This window comes from Lampris incognitus, chromosome 3, assembly GCF_029633865.1.
Source record: "Lampris incognitus isolate fLamInc1 chromosome 3, fLamInc1.hap2, whole genome shotgun sequence".
NCBI classification, from domain to species: domain Eukaryota; kingdom Metazoa; phylum Chordata; class Actinopteri; order Lampriformes; family Lampridae; genus Lampris; species Lampris incognitus.
Genome location: NC_079213.1, coordinates 32,459,939 through 32,478,646, shown reverse-complemented (window position 1 = coordinate 32,478,646; position 18,708 = coordinate 32,459,939). Strand labels below are relative to the sequence as shown.

At 46.6% G+C, this 18,708-nt stretch overlaps 1 protein-coding gene across 2 annotated transcripts in view; it reads right to left on the bottom strand.

The window, feature by feature from the left end:
• The window catches only part of sfmbt2 (Scm like with four mbt domains 2), a 36,567-nt gene that overhangs the window by 10,413 nt on the left and 7,446 nt on the right, over positions 1-18,708 (bottom strand). The window contains exons 3-11 of one of the 2 annotated variants that reach the window (XM_056276962.1): positions 16,870-16,964; positions 13,841-14,081; positions 12,147-12,167; positions 7,495-7,583; positions 5,166-5,415; positions 4,366-4,463; positions 1,576-1,677; positions 386-616; positions 87-213 (exon numbers count right to left, since the gene is read on the bottom strand). In XM_056276962.1, the coding sequence (XP_056132937.1) occupies positions 87-213; positions 386-616; positions 1,576-1,677; positions 4,366-4,463; positions 5,166-5,415; positions 7,495-7,583; positions 12,147-12,167; positions 13,841-14,081; positions 16,870-16,964 (1,254 nt within the window). The remainder of the gene's footprint in view (positions 1-86; positions 214-385; positions 617-1,575; positions 1,678-4,365; positions 4,464-5,165; positions 5,416-7,494; positions 7,584-12,146; positions 12,168-13,840; positions 14,082-16,869; positions 16,965-18,708) is intronic. The other variant, XM_056276963.1, reaches the window with a different exon arrangement.

The window sequence follows — 18,708 nt, the reverse complement described above, 5'->3', positions numbered from 1 at the left end:
ACAGTCACCCGTATGTGTCTCCACCCCCGACCCGGGTCCACACACACACACACACACACACACATGAAACTACACAGGCTTTTTACCTTCCAGTCGGAGCCACAGCAGGCGTCCTCTGACCTGCGTAATCTGAGCCACACACACCTCAGACGGCTGGTGAGGGTTCACCGCCTCAAGCCACATGTCCTTGGTGAAGCCCCTGTTTTTCCACGTCTGTGTACGTACACACACACACACACACACACACACACACACAAACACACACACACGACAGAGTTTAAAGTAGTCAGCAACGTGAAGCTTGTCAGCACAGCCGTTTCTTGTGCACAGCTGAAATGTTGTTGGGGCAGTAAAAAGGTCTCCGGTGAGGAGGGAAGAGTCTCACGTCGGGGAAGCAGGCATCAGGGGCGGCTTCTGTCCCGCTCTGCTTCAGATAGTCGGCCCAGTCAAAGTCCTGGCCCAGGAAGCCCCGGGGCCGCTCCAGGCCAACACCGTTCTTTAGACACCACTGGACTGGCAGGATGCCCAGCGAATCAGCATGGCACACCAGAGAGAGGGGCGTGGCCTCAGCAGAGAGGTCATCCAGTGTGACCTGGAAGTAGTTCTCATTGAAAACCTGCAGAGAGAAGAGCCGGTCCTGTGTCTGTCATGTGGGTTTCTATTGTTGCATGTAGTCACATTCAGTGTGTATTGGTCACGTCTCTGATTTATCTTCCAATCATCGACTGTGAGGCATAAATCATATCATAAATCATATCATAAATCTGGATAAATCATAACATAGGGCTGGGGAATAACTCAATATCATCATTTAGCATCTTTCAGTGGTATTGTACTGGCATGACATTCAGATATTGTCATATTGTGATTCTTTTTTTTTGTCTATATCAACAATGGTGAGAATCTATTAGTTACAACATCTCAAAATGAAGTCTGAAACATATATATATATATATATGTATATTCTGAAATATATTTCAGAACTAGTTTTTGTTTGATATTATACTTCACATTACCAAACAGTTCATAAATATGCTATTTTTGCCTATTTAAACAGTTATTGGGATATATATTGATATGATTATAATTAATTTAAATTTAATTAATTTATATTTTAATTTAATTTAATTAAAATGTCCTATGATTATCATGATAATAGCGTTTACCATGTCACGCAGCACGAGTGTAAAACGAGACCAGACTTGCAGAGGAAAGAGTTTCTGGCGCAGAGGAAATCCAGATTGTCAAATAATTCAAATTTTTATTTTTATGGCGCTTTTGGTTAATAGATTGTGCGTGTCTGTTTATTTTTTTTTTAACCAAATCCGGAAAACAAGAGGACTTCAGTCTCACAAGAGGTTTATGAAGACATTGTTATTTATATCAGATGAGTGCTTTGGTCACTTTCTTTTTTTTCCCCCCAACTAGAATGGGTTTAGTTTAGTAGTGTATGCCGTGTTGCGGCAGTCTAGCGTGTGGTGTGTTGCAGCGGTCTAGCGCGTGCCATGTTGCGGTGGTCTAGCATGTGCCGTGTTGCAGCAGTCTAGCGTGTGCTGTGGTTTCAGTTTGACTCACCTTGGTGACGGAGACGGGGCAGATTCTGAGCTGTTCCCATGGAGACACCATCTCCAACTTCATCCCCATCTTGAAGGAGTGCTTGGGTATGTCCGCGTGGTCCTGATGGAGTAAAGCGAGAACTTCAGCCTCACAAGAGCTGTGCGTTCATACGCGTGTAAATGCATGCACACAGACATGCACTCACACACAATGTAGGTCATGCAACTTTCTCGGTTTCCATTATGCACAAGCATGAGATGTGTTGAACATTCACTGAGGCAGAACTTTGATGAGGCAACAAAAAGACTTATTACTAGCTTAGCTACAGGCCAGCATCACACACACACACACACACACACACACACACACTAGGGGTGTCCCGGTATCCTGGTAAAAACCGTGATATTTACAAAATGAAATAGGGAGCATCTGGTTAACGTGGTGGTGTATTCCATTGTCTACCAACACGGGGATCGCTGGTTCGAATCCCTGTGTTACCTTCGGCTTGGTCGGGTGTCCCTACAGACACAATTGGCTGTGTCTGCGGGTGGGAAACCGGATGTGGGTATGTGTCCTGGTTGCTGCACATGTCTTTGGACTGTGGGAGGAAACCGGAGCACCTGAAGGAAACCCACACAGACACGGGCAGAGCATGCAAACTCCACACAGAGGACGACCCAGGAGGACCCCCAAGGCTGGACTACCCCGGGGCTCGAACCCAGGACCTTCTTGCTCTGAGGTGACCGCACTAACCACTGCGCCACCATGCAGTGGTTAGCGGTGGTGGTTAGCAGTGGTATAATATCTTGTAAATAATCCAGTACCTTTTAAATAATTTCCGTTTCTTTCTGTTCTCACTTTGCCTCCCTTTCCCAATACCACACACACACACACACACACACACACACACACACTAACACACACACTGACGTGACGCCATGACGCAGTAACTAGCCAGGTGTGGCAATCGTCCAAATTATGTTGTTAAAAACAATAGAAATAGGTTTCCTGATATCAGCTTGTGTTCACACGCCTCCACACACCCACCAGTCCTGTCAACCAGTGACATGATTTACTCTGATAGATTTACTCGCTCTCAGGGGGACCACCCCCTTACATTCCTTTTATTACGAGTCGCACAAATCAGCATGGTGGCCAACGCCAGCGAGTAAAGAGCAAAATTGAGACCTCCACTTCCTCAGCCTACCCAGGCCTTTGCGCCGTGTTAAGTCCGCGTTTGTTATATATTCACGTGTGTGCCCATGAAAAATCATCTCCTCTTATCCCCTCAAGGAATCCTAAACCTCTCCAGAAACTCTACAACAGCTTGATAATCACTAACCACGGTCACCGTGGGTCGGTTTTGCCTTTCTTCCTCTTGCGTAAAGCTTTGGGGCTTTGTGGATTTTTGTTTGAGTAACTGAACTGAACTGTGGTTAGGAATACTTCCTGGTTTTGAGTTTTGCTTGTTGAAAAACTGGGAAATCCCGAAGTGGAGTATTTTGTTGAGTGAACTGAACTGAATTGAACTGATTGTGATAAGCGGGAAATCCCAAAGTGACGCATATTTATTTTAGAAACAGAACGATTTATATGGAACTTTTTTTTCTTTCCCTTTTGCTCTGATATAACCTTTGATAACTGACTGATGGTGTGACTGAATTTATTTAAATTGAGTGTTTTATTTCCCTGCCCTGCAAATAAATTATAAATGCGTTGGTGTTGTAAAAAAATAACCAGGGGTCATGTGTATTCTGAATGCATGTATCCTTTGTGGGGCTCGACATTGACTCAGACGGGTTTAAACTTGGTCAAACCGCTATGCTAGCTAGCTAGCTACTACCACAGTGAGTGGCTACTATTGCCGTACAAAATCATGTCATGAAAAATGGAAAGAGGAAAAACTGATGTGTATTCTGTGTCTTCTGAATGCATGTATCCTTTGTGGGGTTTGACTATGACAGACTGCTTTAAACTTGGTCAAACCGCTACTCTAGTTAGCTAGCTACTACCACAGTGTGTGGCTACTACTGCCACACAAAAATCAGGTCATGAAAAACAGAAAGAGGAATAAATGATGTTAGGGCCTGGGGCCTCATGTACCAATCGTTTGTAGGTACAAATTTGTTCCAACATACCCATGGAGTTTCTTAGCCCTGAGGTTTGTCTGGGTGATTGCTCATTGCAAGAGATAGAGGTAGACAACAGATGTTAGGGGGAAGGAATTAAAAATAACCATCAGGCCTCGCCACTGGCTGTCAGACAATTTTGAGAGCTTAAAAAAAAAAACAAGGGTATGTAGGAACAAATTTGTGCTTACAAACGTTTGATGAATGAGGCCCCTGGTCAGTGGACATTAAATCCCAGCATATCAGATGGTTAGTTGTCAGCCTGTGGTCTGACACACAAACTCTCTGTCCACTGCTCCCTGCAAGTGGTTTTGTTTCAGGTGACATTATGTTGATGGCAGATGTTGGGCCTTGTGGATCTTTTATCAGTTCATCTGGTTGCTTTTTCACCATCCATTTAGTTTTTACAGTTATGGTTACAGACTCTCTCCACCTCCCTACACTTGTATTTTGAGTGTAATTCATTTGCCAAAAAAGAGACAAAACACACAATAAACAAATTTAAAGATGAATTTGACTGAGCATTATTTTTTTCAAATTTTCAATAGCTATTGCGACAATATCGCTGTCGTGAATTCTTTCGGCCATGATAATCGTGTAGTGAAAATCTAATATCCTGACAGCCCTAACACACACACACACACATACACACACACACCAAACTGTGACTGTGCCTCACCTTAAACACCTCCAGAGGCAGTGGGCTTTTCTCTGCATCGATCCACACGTCCTCCAGAGCCAGCTGCCACTCGGGGGCGCTCTCTAGAGACTGGAGCTCTGAGGGACAGCGGAGGGGGAAAAAAAGAGAGATAGACAGGCCATTAGGAAAACTCCACCTTTTGAGTGATGCCGACCTTGGGCCGTAACGTCCGCTCTGACAACTACTAAACCAAGGAAATTTCATCAACGGCTCAGACATAAACACACAGACAGGAGAAAAGGATGACTCATAGTTAGCGCAAGTTTCATTTACAGCCAGTTACAGCTCGGAAATGTCTCAGTATCTCTCTGGAACACAGCTGGTAAAGAGCACGCACGCACGCACACACACACACACACAAGCTTTTTTTTTTTATTCAAATTTGTCACCCCACTATGAAAAGCACCTCAAGAGCCTCTTCAGTAAATGCTCTTGCCACAGCTGAAAGAGGAGCTTCCATTGACTGCTGTGGTATTTCGGTACTCCACCTCTAGGACTATGTTTTGCACGGCTGATGGGGGGCAGTGGTAGTACAGAGTAGAGAGGAGGAGCAGAAGAGGGGACTGTAGGGGGAAAGAACGAAAGCTACTCGAGGTCTAGTGGTTTGAGGAGATCTACAACCTGCCCCCCTCCCCCTCTCCCGTTCAATCCATTTACACAACTACTTATCTACTACCTGCAGCTGAATACACACAATCTGCTATTTCGTTTTAGGGAAGTGAAAGTTTCTCCCTTCCACCCCATGCAGGGGTTCCAGGGAGAATAACTTAAGTCCACACCTGCAGGCGGCTCCAAGGACAGGTGGTTCTCCTTGGCCCAGCCCAGTGGGCGGAGCCTCACGTCCAAATAAAACAACCAGACGTCCCGGGCCTGATGTTCATCACGGAGTCCCACATAACGCAGGCGGAGCCGCCCTCCGACATTCTGGATGACGCGGACGGGCCAGCAGCAGAAGGGGTCCAGCTGGTCACGGAGCTCCATCAGTGAGCCCTCTACAATCAGGTCCACCGTGTTCTTACCTCTCAGAGGCTTGGGGGGGGGGGCAAAGAGAGCCAGAGAGAGAGAGCCAGAGAGAGAGAGCCAGAGAGAGAGAGCCAGAGAGAGAGAGCCAGAGAGAGAGAGCCAGAGAGAGAGAGCCAGAGAGAGAGAGAGCCAGAGAGAGAGAGAGCGGGAGAGAGAGAGCGAGAGAGAGGAGAAACAATAGGAGGCGATTGGTGAATACAAGGCACAAAAATATAAAAAGAATTGAGTTGTCTCCTTCCGAAAAAGGAAACCGCTTACATGACTGGCGAGTGAATGACTTACCGGCTATAAATACATTAGTGTAGACGCGTCGGAAACATGTTTTGACCGCAATTTCTCTGACTGCACCGCGTATTCTCCACTTATATACACACGGGGAGTGGGAGGATTCACAAATACCACGGTTCGATACGTCCCACGAGTCAGGGCTCACGATTCCGACTGGGTACGACACCGTGGACGCCTTGGCGAGCAAGACACGAAACACCGCTGCAGTTCTCAATTTTCATTTATTTTAAGAACGACGCCCAACATTTTGGAATTAGCACGGCACGCATTCAAACGTAATGCAAGAGCAAAGGTTCTGACAACATTCTGCGCCATCTTTTCTTGTTTTGTAACACAATTGATTTACTTTTGAACTTTATAAAGACTACGCGAACGAACAAGGCGGCCATTTTGACCGTTTTGGATTTTCAAAATTTAATATCTTTAAAGAAAAAGATACAGACCTGCCGGCTCCTTCAATGCTCCTAAAATTGCGCATATTTGCATTAACTGAGTTTTAGACCAGTTACAAAAAAAAAAAAACAGTTAGGATAAGATCTGCCTAAAACGACGAGCAGTCAAAATGACCGCGCGTAATTTGCACGTCATCGTGTGCGTCATGTCGCTATTTATGACGCGCGTTGATCGCGTCATTTCCTTCGCAACGCTCCGTTCTTTTCTTTACATTTCACGTTTTATAGGCCTTGTTACGTTTGTTAGATCAGCAGGATGTGTTTCCCGTTTCGTTTTTCTGGTGTTGTCTGTGAATGTTCTCATTCACGTTTCCTGGCGTTATTTCCAACATGTCTGGTTACAGACGCCGCTACAGACGCGCCATGACTACCACCGAGGCGCTGCAGCGTTTACAGGCGATGGACAGCGGCCATTTTAAATTGTTTGAAAAATAGTATTAAAGTTGTTAAAATGTTAATCTTGGTGTCAGTTAGTTTCTTAACAGAGTTACTAACATATGTAATGCATTAACATCTCAATTGGGCATTTATCTTGACAGACTATAGACTTTAAAAACCGCGGGCGGTCATTTTGACGGCCCATTGTCTTTCTAGTAGTTTTGAAGTTCTGGTCGTTGTTTGGGACTGTTTCAATTGTCATTTTCGGTTCTTTTTTTTACATTTCACGTTTTATAGGCCTTGTCACATTTGTTAGATTAGCAATATGTGTTTTATGCTTTGTTTTTCAGGTAATATTTTCAATTTTTCAATTTTGTTATTCAAGTTCGACCATGTCTCTCTGAAGTTTAAATTATTTAAAAGTAGTATTACAGTTGTTAAAATGTTAATTTTGGTGTCAGTTAGTTTCTTAACAGACACACTAACATATGCAATGCATTAATATCGCAACTGGAAATTTATCTTGACAGAATTTGACAGAGTTTAAAAGCCGGCGATAATTTATTGGATGGGGGGGGGGGTCTGGATGGGGGGGGGTCTCCCTTTTTCTCCTCAATTGTATCCATGTATCCAGCCAATTACCCCACACTTCCGAGCCGTCTCGGTCGCTGCTCCACCCCCTCTGCCGAGCCGGGGAGGGCTGCAGACTACCACATGCCTCCTCCGAGACATGTGGAGTCACCAGCCGCTTCTTTTCACCAGACAGTGAGGAGTTTCACCAGTGGGAACCGGCGGTCATTTTGACCGCCCATGGTCGTTTTAGGTAGGAGTGAAATCCCGGTCGTTTTAATAACACACAATCTCGCGAAATGGGGAGCCTATCGAACCGTGAAGACCGCATCGAACGATTTGGAATTCGATCCAGTATCGTCCCACCCCTAATACACTCTGTGTGTAATGTACTCACCCCCTCCAGTAGGTTAGCCGGTGCCGTCCTGGAGCCCGTTAGGTCTTTAACGAGGAACTCTGTCCAGTCGCTGTGTTTCTCCTTGATGGCTGTGGAACGCAAGACAAACAGAGAGAGAGAGAGAGAGAGAGAGAGAGAGAGAGAGAGAAAGACTAATATTGAAGCATATAGAATGAACGCCGTAGCATGCTTAATTATGAATGATGCAACACTAATTAAGTGCCGTCAGGCCAGCATGCATGAAAGGGTGCATGCACACAATCAAAAACACTTATAAACACACACGTGCGCACACACACATGCACGCACACATACACACACGGCAGGTGTAACTATGGTCCTGTCCCCTGAGCCACCGTAAAGAACACAAACAAGAAAAAGCTGGCTCCAGCTCATTTGCATAGGACATTACTGGTGTTTCCCGTTTCCTGTTTCCCACAGTGCAACAGTGTTGTATAATTGATGTGGGGTTGTTGGGCCTTTTGATTTGCCTTGAATTCCAGGTCGGGCTGCCTACCAACACACCCTGTTCAAACACGCAGCTCACTTCCCAGGAATAGCCTGACACGCTCTCTTCTCCCTCTCCCTCTCTCCCTCTTGCTTTCTCTCCCTCTCTCTCTTCTCGCTCTCCCTCCCTCCCTCTCTCTCTCTTATGTTCAAGTCTTTTTTCTAGTTAGTCAGCAACTTCCAGACCCCTCTTTCCCGAAGCTTGCTTTCCTGTCAGACACTTGCCGAAGCGGCTGGCACGGCACCAAGTGAGTCACACCTGCAGGATGAATGGACAGCGCCTCATGTGAACCGACAGCATCATCACATCTGATAAGAGCCAATTTTTAAACACCAAGCAGATGTAATGTTTCATGGTGAAACACTTTAGTTGGAATAGATTAGTGTATCGCCAGGAAGGAACACAACAGTTTCTAGAGTAAAGTGGAGCATTAAAACTTGACGCATGTGAAGGCTTTAAGTCGTCTGTGAAGGGTTTGATAATAAAAAAACCAAAAAACTTGTTTGCAGCTGGAATGAACGTTTGTAACCGGGACACTCCTGCACAGGCTCAGATAAACCTGCTATGTGAGGCCTGGCTGATAAGTCCAAAACAAAAACATACCAGCTTTCTTGGGATTAACTGACATTTTTTTTCCAAATACACAAATATGTTCGCCAGGCTCAGGTTCAAGGAAGTGCAAGAATTGTGGAGTTTTCTGTCCGACGAGCGGATGAGGAGTGTGTTCTATCCTGCAACACCAAAGCAACGGCTAATGGTGAATGTGGAGCGTCTCTGTAACCAGAACTCTCCACCCTGTTTCAAGGATGCTGTTTTAGACACACACATATACACACACACACACACACATAAACATGTACACACACACACACATAAACATGTATACACACACACACATAAACATGTATACACACACACATAAACATACACACACATGGATAAACATACACACACATGCACAAACATGCACGCACACACACACACACACACACAAACACAATCACACACACACAAACATGCACACAAACACACGCACACATGAACAAACACATGCACACAAACACACACGTACACACAAACACAGAGACACACAGACACAAGCTCTCGTGTTGATGTCTCAAGTGTGCAGAAATAGATCAACTATTTTTAAGGATGCTACCTAGATTAGTCACGAGACTGCTGCAGCTCAGCAGTGGCTGCACAGACTGTGACTTTCACCCCTCATCCCTCTCTTTCTCCTCAACCCTCTCTTTCTCCCCCAACCCTCATCCCTCTCTTTCTCCCCAACCCTCATCCCTCTCTTTCTCCCCCAACCCTCATCCCTGCCTTTCTCCCCAACCCTCAACCCTCTCTCTCCCCCAACCCTCATCCCTCTCTTTCTCCCCAACCCTCATCCCTCTCTTTCCCTCTAACCTTCATCCCTCTCTTTCTCCCCCTAACCCTCATCCCTCTGTTTCCCTCTAACCTTCATCCTTCTTTCTACCCCTAACCCTCATCCCTTTCTTTCCCTCTAACCTTCATCCCTCTCTTTCCCCCTAACCCTCATCCCTCTTTCTCCCCCTAACCCTCATCCCTCTTTCTCCCTAACCCTTATCCCTCTTTTTCTCCCCCTAACCCCCATCCCTCTCTTTCTCCCTAACCCTTATCCCTCTCTTTCTCTCCATGCACCCTCATCCCTCTCTTTCCCCCCAACCCCATCCCTCTCTTTCTCCCTAACCCCCATCCCTCTTTCCCCCTAACCCTCATTCTATACAACTCTACAGGTTTATACACAAAACCACAACAGCTCTTACTCATAATAATCTATTTCTCTCTTTTACACGAAAAAGCAGGGAGCAAAAAAACAAACAAAACAACAAAACTAAACTGGACTTCCCCATTAAAATACCGCATAATTAACCTTGAGAAGAAATAATTCTGATTTGTGTATTCTGCCGGCACCCCCCCCCCCCATGTTAACCGCGACTAGAAAAAAAAAAGCTTATTCAAAAGCTTTATTATGAATAATCAATGTAATAATAATTACAAGGAGAATCATTCGGGCCGGGGTGTTGCAGTGTGTTTTGTGTTGTCGTTGTTGCCTGAAACACAGCTCTGCAGCAGCTTCTGATCAGAGTTAAGGGGGACACATCACACTGGATCCCCTCGGTGTCCATCTCTGCAGTTATTAGGCGCTGGCATGGCCCGGCGGGACACATGGAGATGAGCCGCGGTGACTGCCAGGCCGCTGAAAGCCCAGTAGGTCCAAACAATAGCCCCCTTTTTTCCTTTCCACCAACAGCTCTACGAATAAGGGGGGCAGCGCAAGTACTGTGAGGTACACAAGGTGAAATATGTGCAGCACACAACTCGTCTGCTGTGTTTACTCGCACGGGCGCCCTTCCCCAGCGCAGGGCGAACACGCCGGATTCAACCGTGAACATCTTTGTACACGGGTCCATGGCTTTACAGCGAACACTAAGTAAATGCACACTACCTGCACAACTGGTGAGTAATACTGCACAGCATATGGAGGGGAGGTGTGTGTGTGTGAATTCTTAATATTTATTACTTTATAATAGTTTTATAAATCTGTTAGGAAGATGCAACTACAGTTTTTAGACCTCCATTCATGAAAGACAAATAATCCTGAAAATGAGGGTTAACCAGAGGTAAACGCTCCGGTGTTCTCTTTCTCTCTTTCTCTTTCTTCTCTCTCTCTCTCTATCTCTCCCCTTTTTCTGTCTTTCTTCTCTCTCTCTCTCTGTTCTCTTTCTCTTCTTTCTCTTCTCTCTCTCCTCTTTCTCTTTCCTTCTCTCTCTCTCCTCTTTCTCTCGCTCTCTCACTCTCTTTATTGCGCTCTCTTGCTCTTCTCTTTCTCTCTTCTCTCTCTTTCTCTCTCTCTTCTCTTTCTCTCTCTCTCTGTCTCCCTTCTCTCTCTCTCTCTCTCACACACAGACACACACACACAGAGTTGTGCTACTACTATTGTGAGGTAATGTAAATGTGGCGAGGACAGAGAGGCCTGGTCATTTGGGAACCAAACCAGACCTGTCTGTCCCAGTCTGGCTGCTTGACTGGCTTGGCTCTGCTTGATACTCATACTGTCATTATACCAGGCTGCTGGTTATGTCACTGGTGCCAATATGGGATTAACTCCCTTAAACACACACACACACACACACACACACACACACACACACACACACACACACACACACACACACACACACACACAAATGACAAGCCTAACCCTCATCTCTGCGTCTCATCTCCAGCAGGCTCTGGCAGGAAGTAGTGTGGTGAATGCATTATGCAAATGATCTGTGTTGAGTTCGGCTCGGAAAGCTCTGGATATTAATGTAAGAATGTGCAGAAACACAGTCACACAGACATCAGACTCAAGGTTTGCCCTCCAGCATGAGCTCTCCTAAAGAGCTCTCGGCGCCCCGGCCCTGCCCCGAACAAGCCGCCGGGCCCTGCGGCTGACCCCCCGGGGGGCTCCGTTTCCACTAACAAAACCAACGCGGATATTTAAACCGGCTCACTGAGCCCGGCGTCGCTGCAGCGACCGCTGAGCCGTTTCGTTCAGATTTCACCCCGGCTTCATATCGTATCTTTTAGAGTTTTAACAGGGCCACGGTATGTCGCACATGCCGGGGGCCGGGGGTTGGGGGGCTTGTTTATCAATGAAACCTTCAGCGGCTCACACCGCGCCGTCGCGTTCGCAGCGCTTATCTCTGCACGCACGGCCACGGCTCGGCCTTGGTGGAGCTGGCACAAACACAGCAGTGCACATGTCAGTGTGAGTGTGTTGTTTTGCTTGTACGTTCACCAAGTGTTAGCATGCTTTTAACACACACACACACACACACACACACACACACACACACACACACACACACTTGTTCTACAGCCTTCAATTCCTCAGTTCTGAAGAAACGTGACTGGACGTGAGAGACAGAACAGCATGCAGAAAGAGGCAGGATATGAGCGCTGACTTCTTGTGAAGTGGCAGAGGGGAGGGGGTCGATGGAGAGAGGGGAGGGGGGGGACTGGAAGCAACACTGTACATGCAGTTCTGAAGCCTACGTGTAACACAGCACTGCCGCAACATTAGCCACTACTTGGCCGGTTAGTCAGAAGCACTAGTAAAACTGCTTACCTTTTCTTAGGTAAATGTTATCTGAGAAACAAAACAAAGCAAAAAAAACAAAAACAAAAAAACAAAAACAAAAAAAGATAACTAACACGGAAAGATTTGCTTAAGACACATAAACCTCCAACATACATCTGCTGCCTTTGTCTCATTTACCGGTGTTCTTGCAGAACCGGCAGCAGAAAACACGCGGCGGCCTAACATGATGCAAAGCCTTGAAATTAAGCAACGGGGTCATTGTGTGCGAAACATGTTTGCAGGCTTGTTTTTTTTTTGGTGTCCTGCAGAAACGTTTACAGCGAGGAAGAAATTGTCCATTTTCCCATTATGTTATTCACGGTACGGCTTGAACCGTGACACATGAGACAATGGCAGCTTTCAAACAGAATGAGAACAACATCAGCAGCTTTCTGGAGGACACCATGGTTTACCACCCCAGAAAATCCACCTTACAGTAGCAACACTTCCTTCATTTACCTGCTGCTGTTTCATTAATATGTATTATTATTAATAATATGTATTATTATTTTATTAACATTTATTATTATCATGATTAATATTTATACATTTTTAATTTCTAATATTTTTGATTTTTAATATTTGTAATATATTATATTATCATATATATTATTTATTATTTAATATATTATAATATTAATATATTTAATAGTTTTAATAATCAATATGTGTTTTTATATATTATATATTATTTGATATATTATAATTTAATATATTTAATATATTAAATATTTTAATAACTATCAATTAATATTTATTATTATTTTATTGCTAATATTTATTATTATTATTATTATTATTACTTTTTTTAAAATATTGCACACATTTAGCACACCTAACATCATCTGACTGGTTTTAGCAATTGTCCATTATGAAAAAGTCTTAATATGTGGTTTCCCCGCCCAGGTGGACAGCAGGACAGCTATTAAGCCACAGCCAGGACACGTGGACACAAGGAGAGGAGCTCGTGGCTAGACAGCAGTTTTATGACAGCAAAGGCAAAAGAGGAAGTTGGCATCAAGGCCAGCCCAAGAGTGAAAAGGACAAATGGAGGACGGCGTAAGGGTTAGGACACCCGTGTCAGGCTGAAACCTATCCGGGTCGTCGCCATAACAACGGAGGTGCACGCTATCTGTCGGCAAGGAAGCGTTGGAAAAGTAAATGGTCTGAACAAGGCTGGGGGGGGTGAGTCATCCATCTGAGGGCGTGAAGGGCCCACATCAGGTGGAAACGTCTACGCTTTATAAAAACCTTTGGGTATTTCGTCAGCGTGCCGCATTCGTGATGGGGGCAATAGGGTAAGAACGCGAGCCGGAAGAGCGACAACGCCACCTCGCTCGGAAAGGGTAGGTAGGGGTGAAAGCTGCGAAAGCACAACCGCTACTAGCTCTTTGGCCTCTGAGTGGAGGGCTTGTGCTCAACCTAGCTGGGTTTAGATGACTGGGTGTGAAGGCAGCCTTGTCTCTTGTGCTTGAACTGGGATGACTTGAAGAGCTTTGGCTTTTGGGAACAACCTGTCTTTCCACTCGGTTTCTCAGTTTACACAAAGCTCTGATAACAGCCGCAGCTGTAAGGCCTGTGGGCGGATGGTTTGTGTGTCTGTGTGTGTGTGTGTGTTTGTGTAGAGCGAACAGGTGCACAGCTGTGTGTATTTACGAGCGGCCGTGCTCGCCGGTTCCTACCTTCAGGTGGCATGAGGGTCTTCCTGTTCTGGGCGCACCAGCCTACCGGGTGGAGCTCGGCGGTCATGACGTCACACCAGAAGTCGGCTTTGCGATCCTCCCCGTAGCCGCTGAAGCGCAGCAGCAGCAGCTGGCCGCAGGTGGTGATGATGGTAGCCACCCAGTAGGTATCGGGGCTGCCCTTGTTGGCCACCTCCAGCTTCATGCCAGGCTGGAAGCTGCTCTGCAAGCTGACCTCCACCTGGCGAGACCGACACAAGAGCGACAAGTTTGGGGAACGTCGTAGACGGCGCCGCCTCGCTCAAGGAGCGCTGAGGAAAACGGGGAATCTTTCATCTGCACCGCTATCGGGCACAATATCGAGACATGAACCTGCGAGTCCGCATTCAGTAATGAGGTACAAAACACCGAGCGGCCGAGCCGCGTGAAAGCTCGGCTACACAAAAAAGTCTGCTAGCAGATTAGCCTTGCACGGAGCATGTGGGAGGAGGACAGAAGCAGAGAGAAAGAGGAGAAGAGCTTCTTCTTGATGACATGATGAAGGCAGGAAGTGCAGTATGCCGTGCAGCGTAATGTGTTTCCACCATGGCCACGGGCTGCCATTCAGTTCTTGAGAACGTTGCATAAAGTCCAGCAGGATGTTCGAATTCCACACAAACATGTAAAAAAAAACACACACACACACACATACAAGGGCACACACACACGAACGCACAATACAGTGAATGGAAAAAGCCAACATCTTAGAAATAAACACAATACAAATGGCCCCATGACTTCCTGCTACAACAATGCAAATGTGCTGTATCACTCTGGTGGGCTTATATAAGAGAGCTACAGGCAGCACACACTGCTGTACTTCGGTCCCCGTGTGTGTGTGTGTGTCTGTGTGTGTCTGTGTGTGTGTGTGTGTGTGTGTGTGTGTGTGTGTGTGGCCCAAGAGAAATCACTGTTTCAAATTGTCCTGGCTCTGCTGAACGAGAGAGCAAGAGTGAAAGAAGAAGAAACTAAGGGAGAGAAACAGGCAGACAGACACAGAGAGATGATAGATAGATAGATAGATAGATAGATAGATAGATAGATAGATAGATAGATAGATAGATAGATAGATAGATAGATAGATAGATAGATAGATAGAGATAGATAGATAGATAGATAGATAGATAGATAGATGGATAGATGGATAGAGAGGGGGAGGGAGCGATAGATAGAGACAGACCGACAGACAGATAGATAGAGACAGACAGACAGACAGACAGAGATGGATAGAGAGAGAGACAGAGAGCGAGAGATGGAGATAGATAGACAGACACAGACAGAAAAAGAGAGAGAGGTAGAGAGAGACAGACAGACAGAGTGAGAGAGACAGAGCAAGCGAAAGAGAGAGAGCGAGAGAGTTGGAGAGAGAGAGAGAGACAAGAGAGATAGACAAAGGTAGAGAGACATAGACAGAGGTAGCGCGAGAGAGGGGGGGAGCAGGAGAGAGAGAGAGAGTGGGGGAGAGAGAGAGAGCGATAGAGGGAGGACAGGCAGATGGGGGGGGGGGTTAAAGTCTACTGCACTTTACTGAATCACATTTTTCTGGGGAATTCATGGTCTGTTTCCCACTGACTCAATCCACTTACCAACAAGGCAATTTAGCTTCCCGGGAGAACTCAGACGTTCAAATCATCACATGCACAGTTTGTCCAACATCAGTGTACACAAAACACACAACACACACACACACACATCCTCATCTAGGCCTTTTTATTATCACAGTCGTCACTTGAAAGTGATGTAAGAGACTGAAAGCGACGGTTAACATTTTAGTCAGTGGCGAACGCGTATTCCTCGCCTTGGCAAATCTGCACTGGGAAAATCACGAGTACTCCGTCAGACACCCCAACACAGGAAACACACAAAGCCCTCACATCCAGACTCACATCCGGACTCGCATCCGGACTCGCATCCAGACTCGCATCCAGACTCACCTGCCCTCCCCCCGACTGATTCTGATGATATGATACTGTTCTAGAGTCCATGTGTTCACGTATTGGGGGAGCGGACCAGATTTATTTGCAAAGACTGTGGTTAAAATTACACAGAGGCGGGGCGTCCGGGTGGCGTGGCGGTCTATTCCGTTGCCTACCAACACAGGGATCGCCGGTTCGAATCCCCGTGTTACCTCCGCCTTGGTCGGGCGTCCCTACAGACACAATTGGCCGTGTCTGCGGGTGGGAAGCCGGATGTGGGTATGTGTCCTGGTCGCTACACTAGCGCCTCCTCTGGTCGGTCGGGGTGCCTGTTTGGGGGGGAGGGGGAACTGGGGGGAATAGCGTGACCCTCCCACGCACTACATCCGCCTGGCGAAACTCCTCACTGTCAGGTGAAAAGAAGCAGCTAGCGACTCCACATGTATGGGAGGAGGCATGTGGTAGTCTGCACCCCTCCCCGGATCAGCAGAGGGGGCGGAGCAGCGACCGGGATGGCTCAAGTAGAGTGGGGGGGGGGTAATTGGCCAAGTGCAATTAGGGAGAAAAAGGGAGAAAAAAATTACACAAAGGCATCCAATTAAAACCTCTAAACAATTTCATGGAAGTGTAAAACGGTCTCGGCATTGCAGCCTTTTTCATAAGCCCCTCAAGGCCAAGTTAACACGAAACGGTGCCGCCAGCGCGGCGTACTGTGCAGAAGAAGCCGATGGCGTACAAGTTATTGCGCAAGAGGCGAGGAGGCATGCCTACCTATTTTCATCTGAGGTCTTTTCCTGTCCTTTGTGCACGTGTGTAATTTACACCCACCACCCGCGTGCCCACCTGCACCCCGCTGCCTGCCGTTCTCAAAAAGGATGCAGTCATCCAGCAACGGGTGAGTCATCAGCGAGCTGGGCCAATAGCAAAGCTCGACTCAAAGCCACCAGGAGAAGCAGGGCCTGACATACTGTTAGGGGATTTCTGGATCTGCCACTTATCTTCCTGTACAGTATTTAAAGGATCTCTGGGCGGATTTGAAGCGGTGCTCGAAGTGAAGGCGGTTCAGTCACTCACGTGTCTGAAGGCGGTGTGAGGGGCGGCCGTGGTCCCCGTCTCCTCCATGTACTCCTCCCAGTTGAACTCCGCCTCCTCCTCCATGGACTCGGCGTCTGGTCGGAAGAGACTTGCGATTACAATTTATTAATTTAACCGTTTGTTCCCATATGGCGGCTTCCCGCAGCTCAAGGACACGTTAGCACGGTCGCACAAATGAAACTGCACTCAAAATGGATAGACAAAACACAGGGAGGCAAACAAAAGAGACAATCTGACATAAAACCTCGCGTTTAACAGTGTGAAAAAAGAACTTTAAATTTCAAAAACAGGTCTCATTTTATAGTGACAGACTGAAATGGGGCCGAACAACGCTGAAAGACCATCACAAATGTCTCTCCGTGGTCTGCGCCACAATATTAAAGAACACAAAAGGAGTTAAATTCATCAGATACGGGCAGCTTTCAGAGGCCGGAGTCAAGTCATGAAATCAGACAAAATTACATGATGAGTCAGACGCACTAGAAGAGTCAACATGAAAAAGAAGGACTAGATCTCGTGTTCGGCCCTCGGAGCTGTGGCCCAGCGGGGCTCCGGGCATCCTCTGTGATGCAACTACTGTAGATGTGTCTGTTACATGTCCGGACTGAAGCAGCGTCTTGTTCATCTGCAGTCTTCCAGGAATCGCTTGATGGAAAACACATTTTTCACACTGTCTCCGGGGCTATGGGTGGTGTGTAATTATGTGATTAAGAAAATCATAATCTTATAAATGCTATTAAGTCAGCGTCTTTGCCAAAAAGGAGCAGGCTTCCGTCTTTTTTCTCTTCTTTTTTTTTTTACATCACAAAGTTTGATATGAATAATTTGTTAATTTTGTTCAAACTTTCTTGGTTCTACACTTTGTAGAAGAAAGCCACTTTGTTTTGTCGCTGTAGGTTAAAATGACGTGTTTCTTCAGCATTTTTTTGGGTTCTTTTTATTCCACAGAGAGGTGAAAGGGTGACGTATGCTCTCAAATGTGGCTTGAAATCCACCTTTATAATTGAGAGGTAATTACAGGCGTCCCTGCGATGCTCTTCTTTTTTTCTTTCTTTTTTTTGTTGTTGTAATTTTCCCTTTTTTTTCTCCCCAATTGTACCCCACTCTTCCGAGCCATCCCAGTTGCTGCTGCACCCCCTCTGCTGATCCGGGGAGGGCTGCAGACCACCACATGCCTCCTCCCATACATGTGGAGTCACCAGCCGCTTCTTTACACCTGACAGTGAGGAGTTTCACCAGGGGGACGTAGCACGTGGGAGGATCACGCTATTCCCCCCAGTTCCCCCTCCCCCCCGAACAGGTGCCCTGACCAACCAGAGGAGGCGCTAGTGCAGCGACCAAGATACATACCCACATCCAGCTTCCCTCCCGCAGACACGGCCAATTGTGTCTGTAGGGATGCCAGACGAAGCCGGAGGTAGGCAATGGAATAGACCGCCACATCTTCTGCATGTAACCCATCCTATTGTATAGGAGCAGTGGGCGGGGACCAACTCCAGTTCTTCTTTCCATTGCCTTGCTCAGGGGCACCGACAGGCGTATTAACCCTAACATGCATGTCTTTCTGATGGTGGGAGGAAACCGGAACACCCGGAGGAAACCCACCGCAGACACGGGGAGAAGTCAAGTCATGTCAGTTTTATTTGTATAGCCCAATTTGCCTCAGTGGGCTTTACAGCAACACACAGAACATGCAAAGCCTACATAGAAAGGACCTGGGACGGCCTGGGGTTCGAACCCAGGACCTTCTTGTTGTGAGGCAGCAGCGCTAATGTACCCCTCCATGCTAACGAAACTGTCTGCCACTTGCTAGCTTCT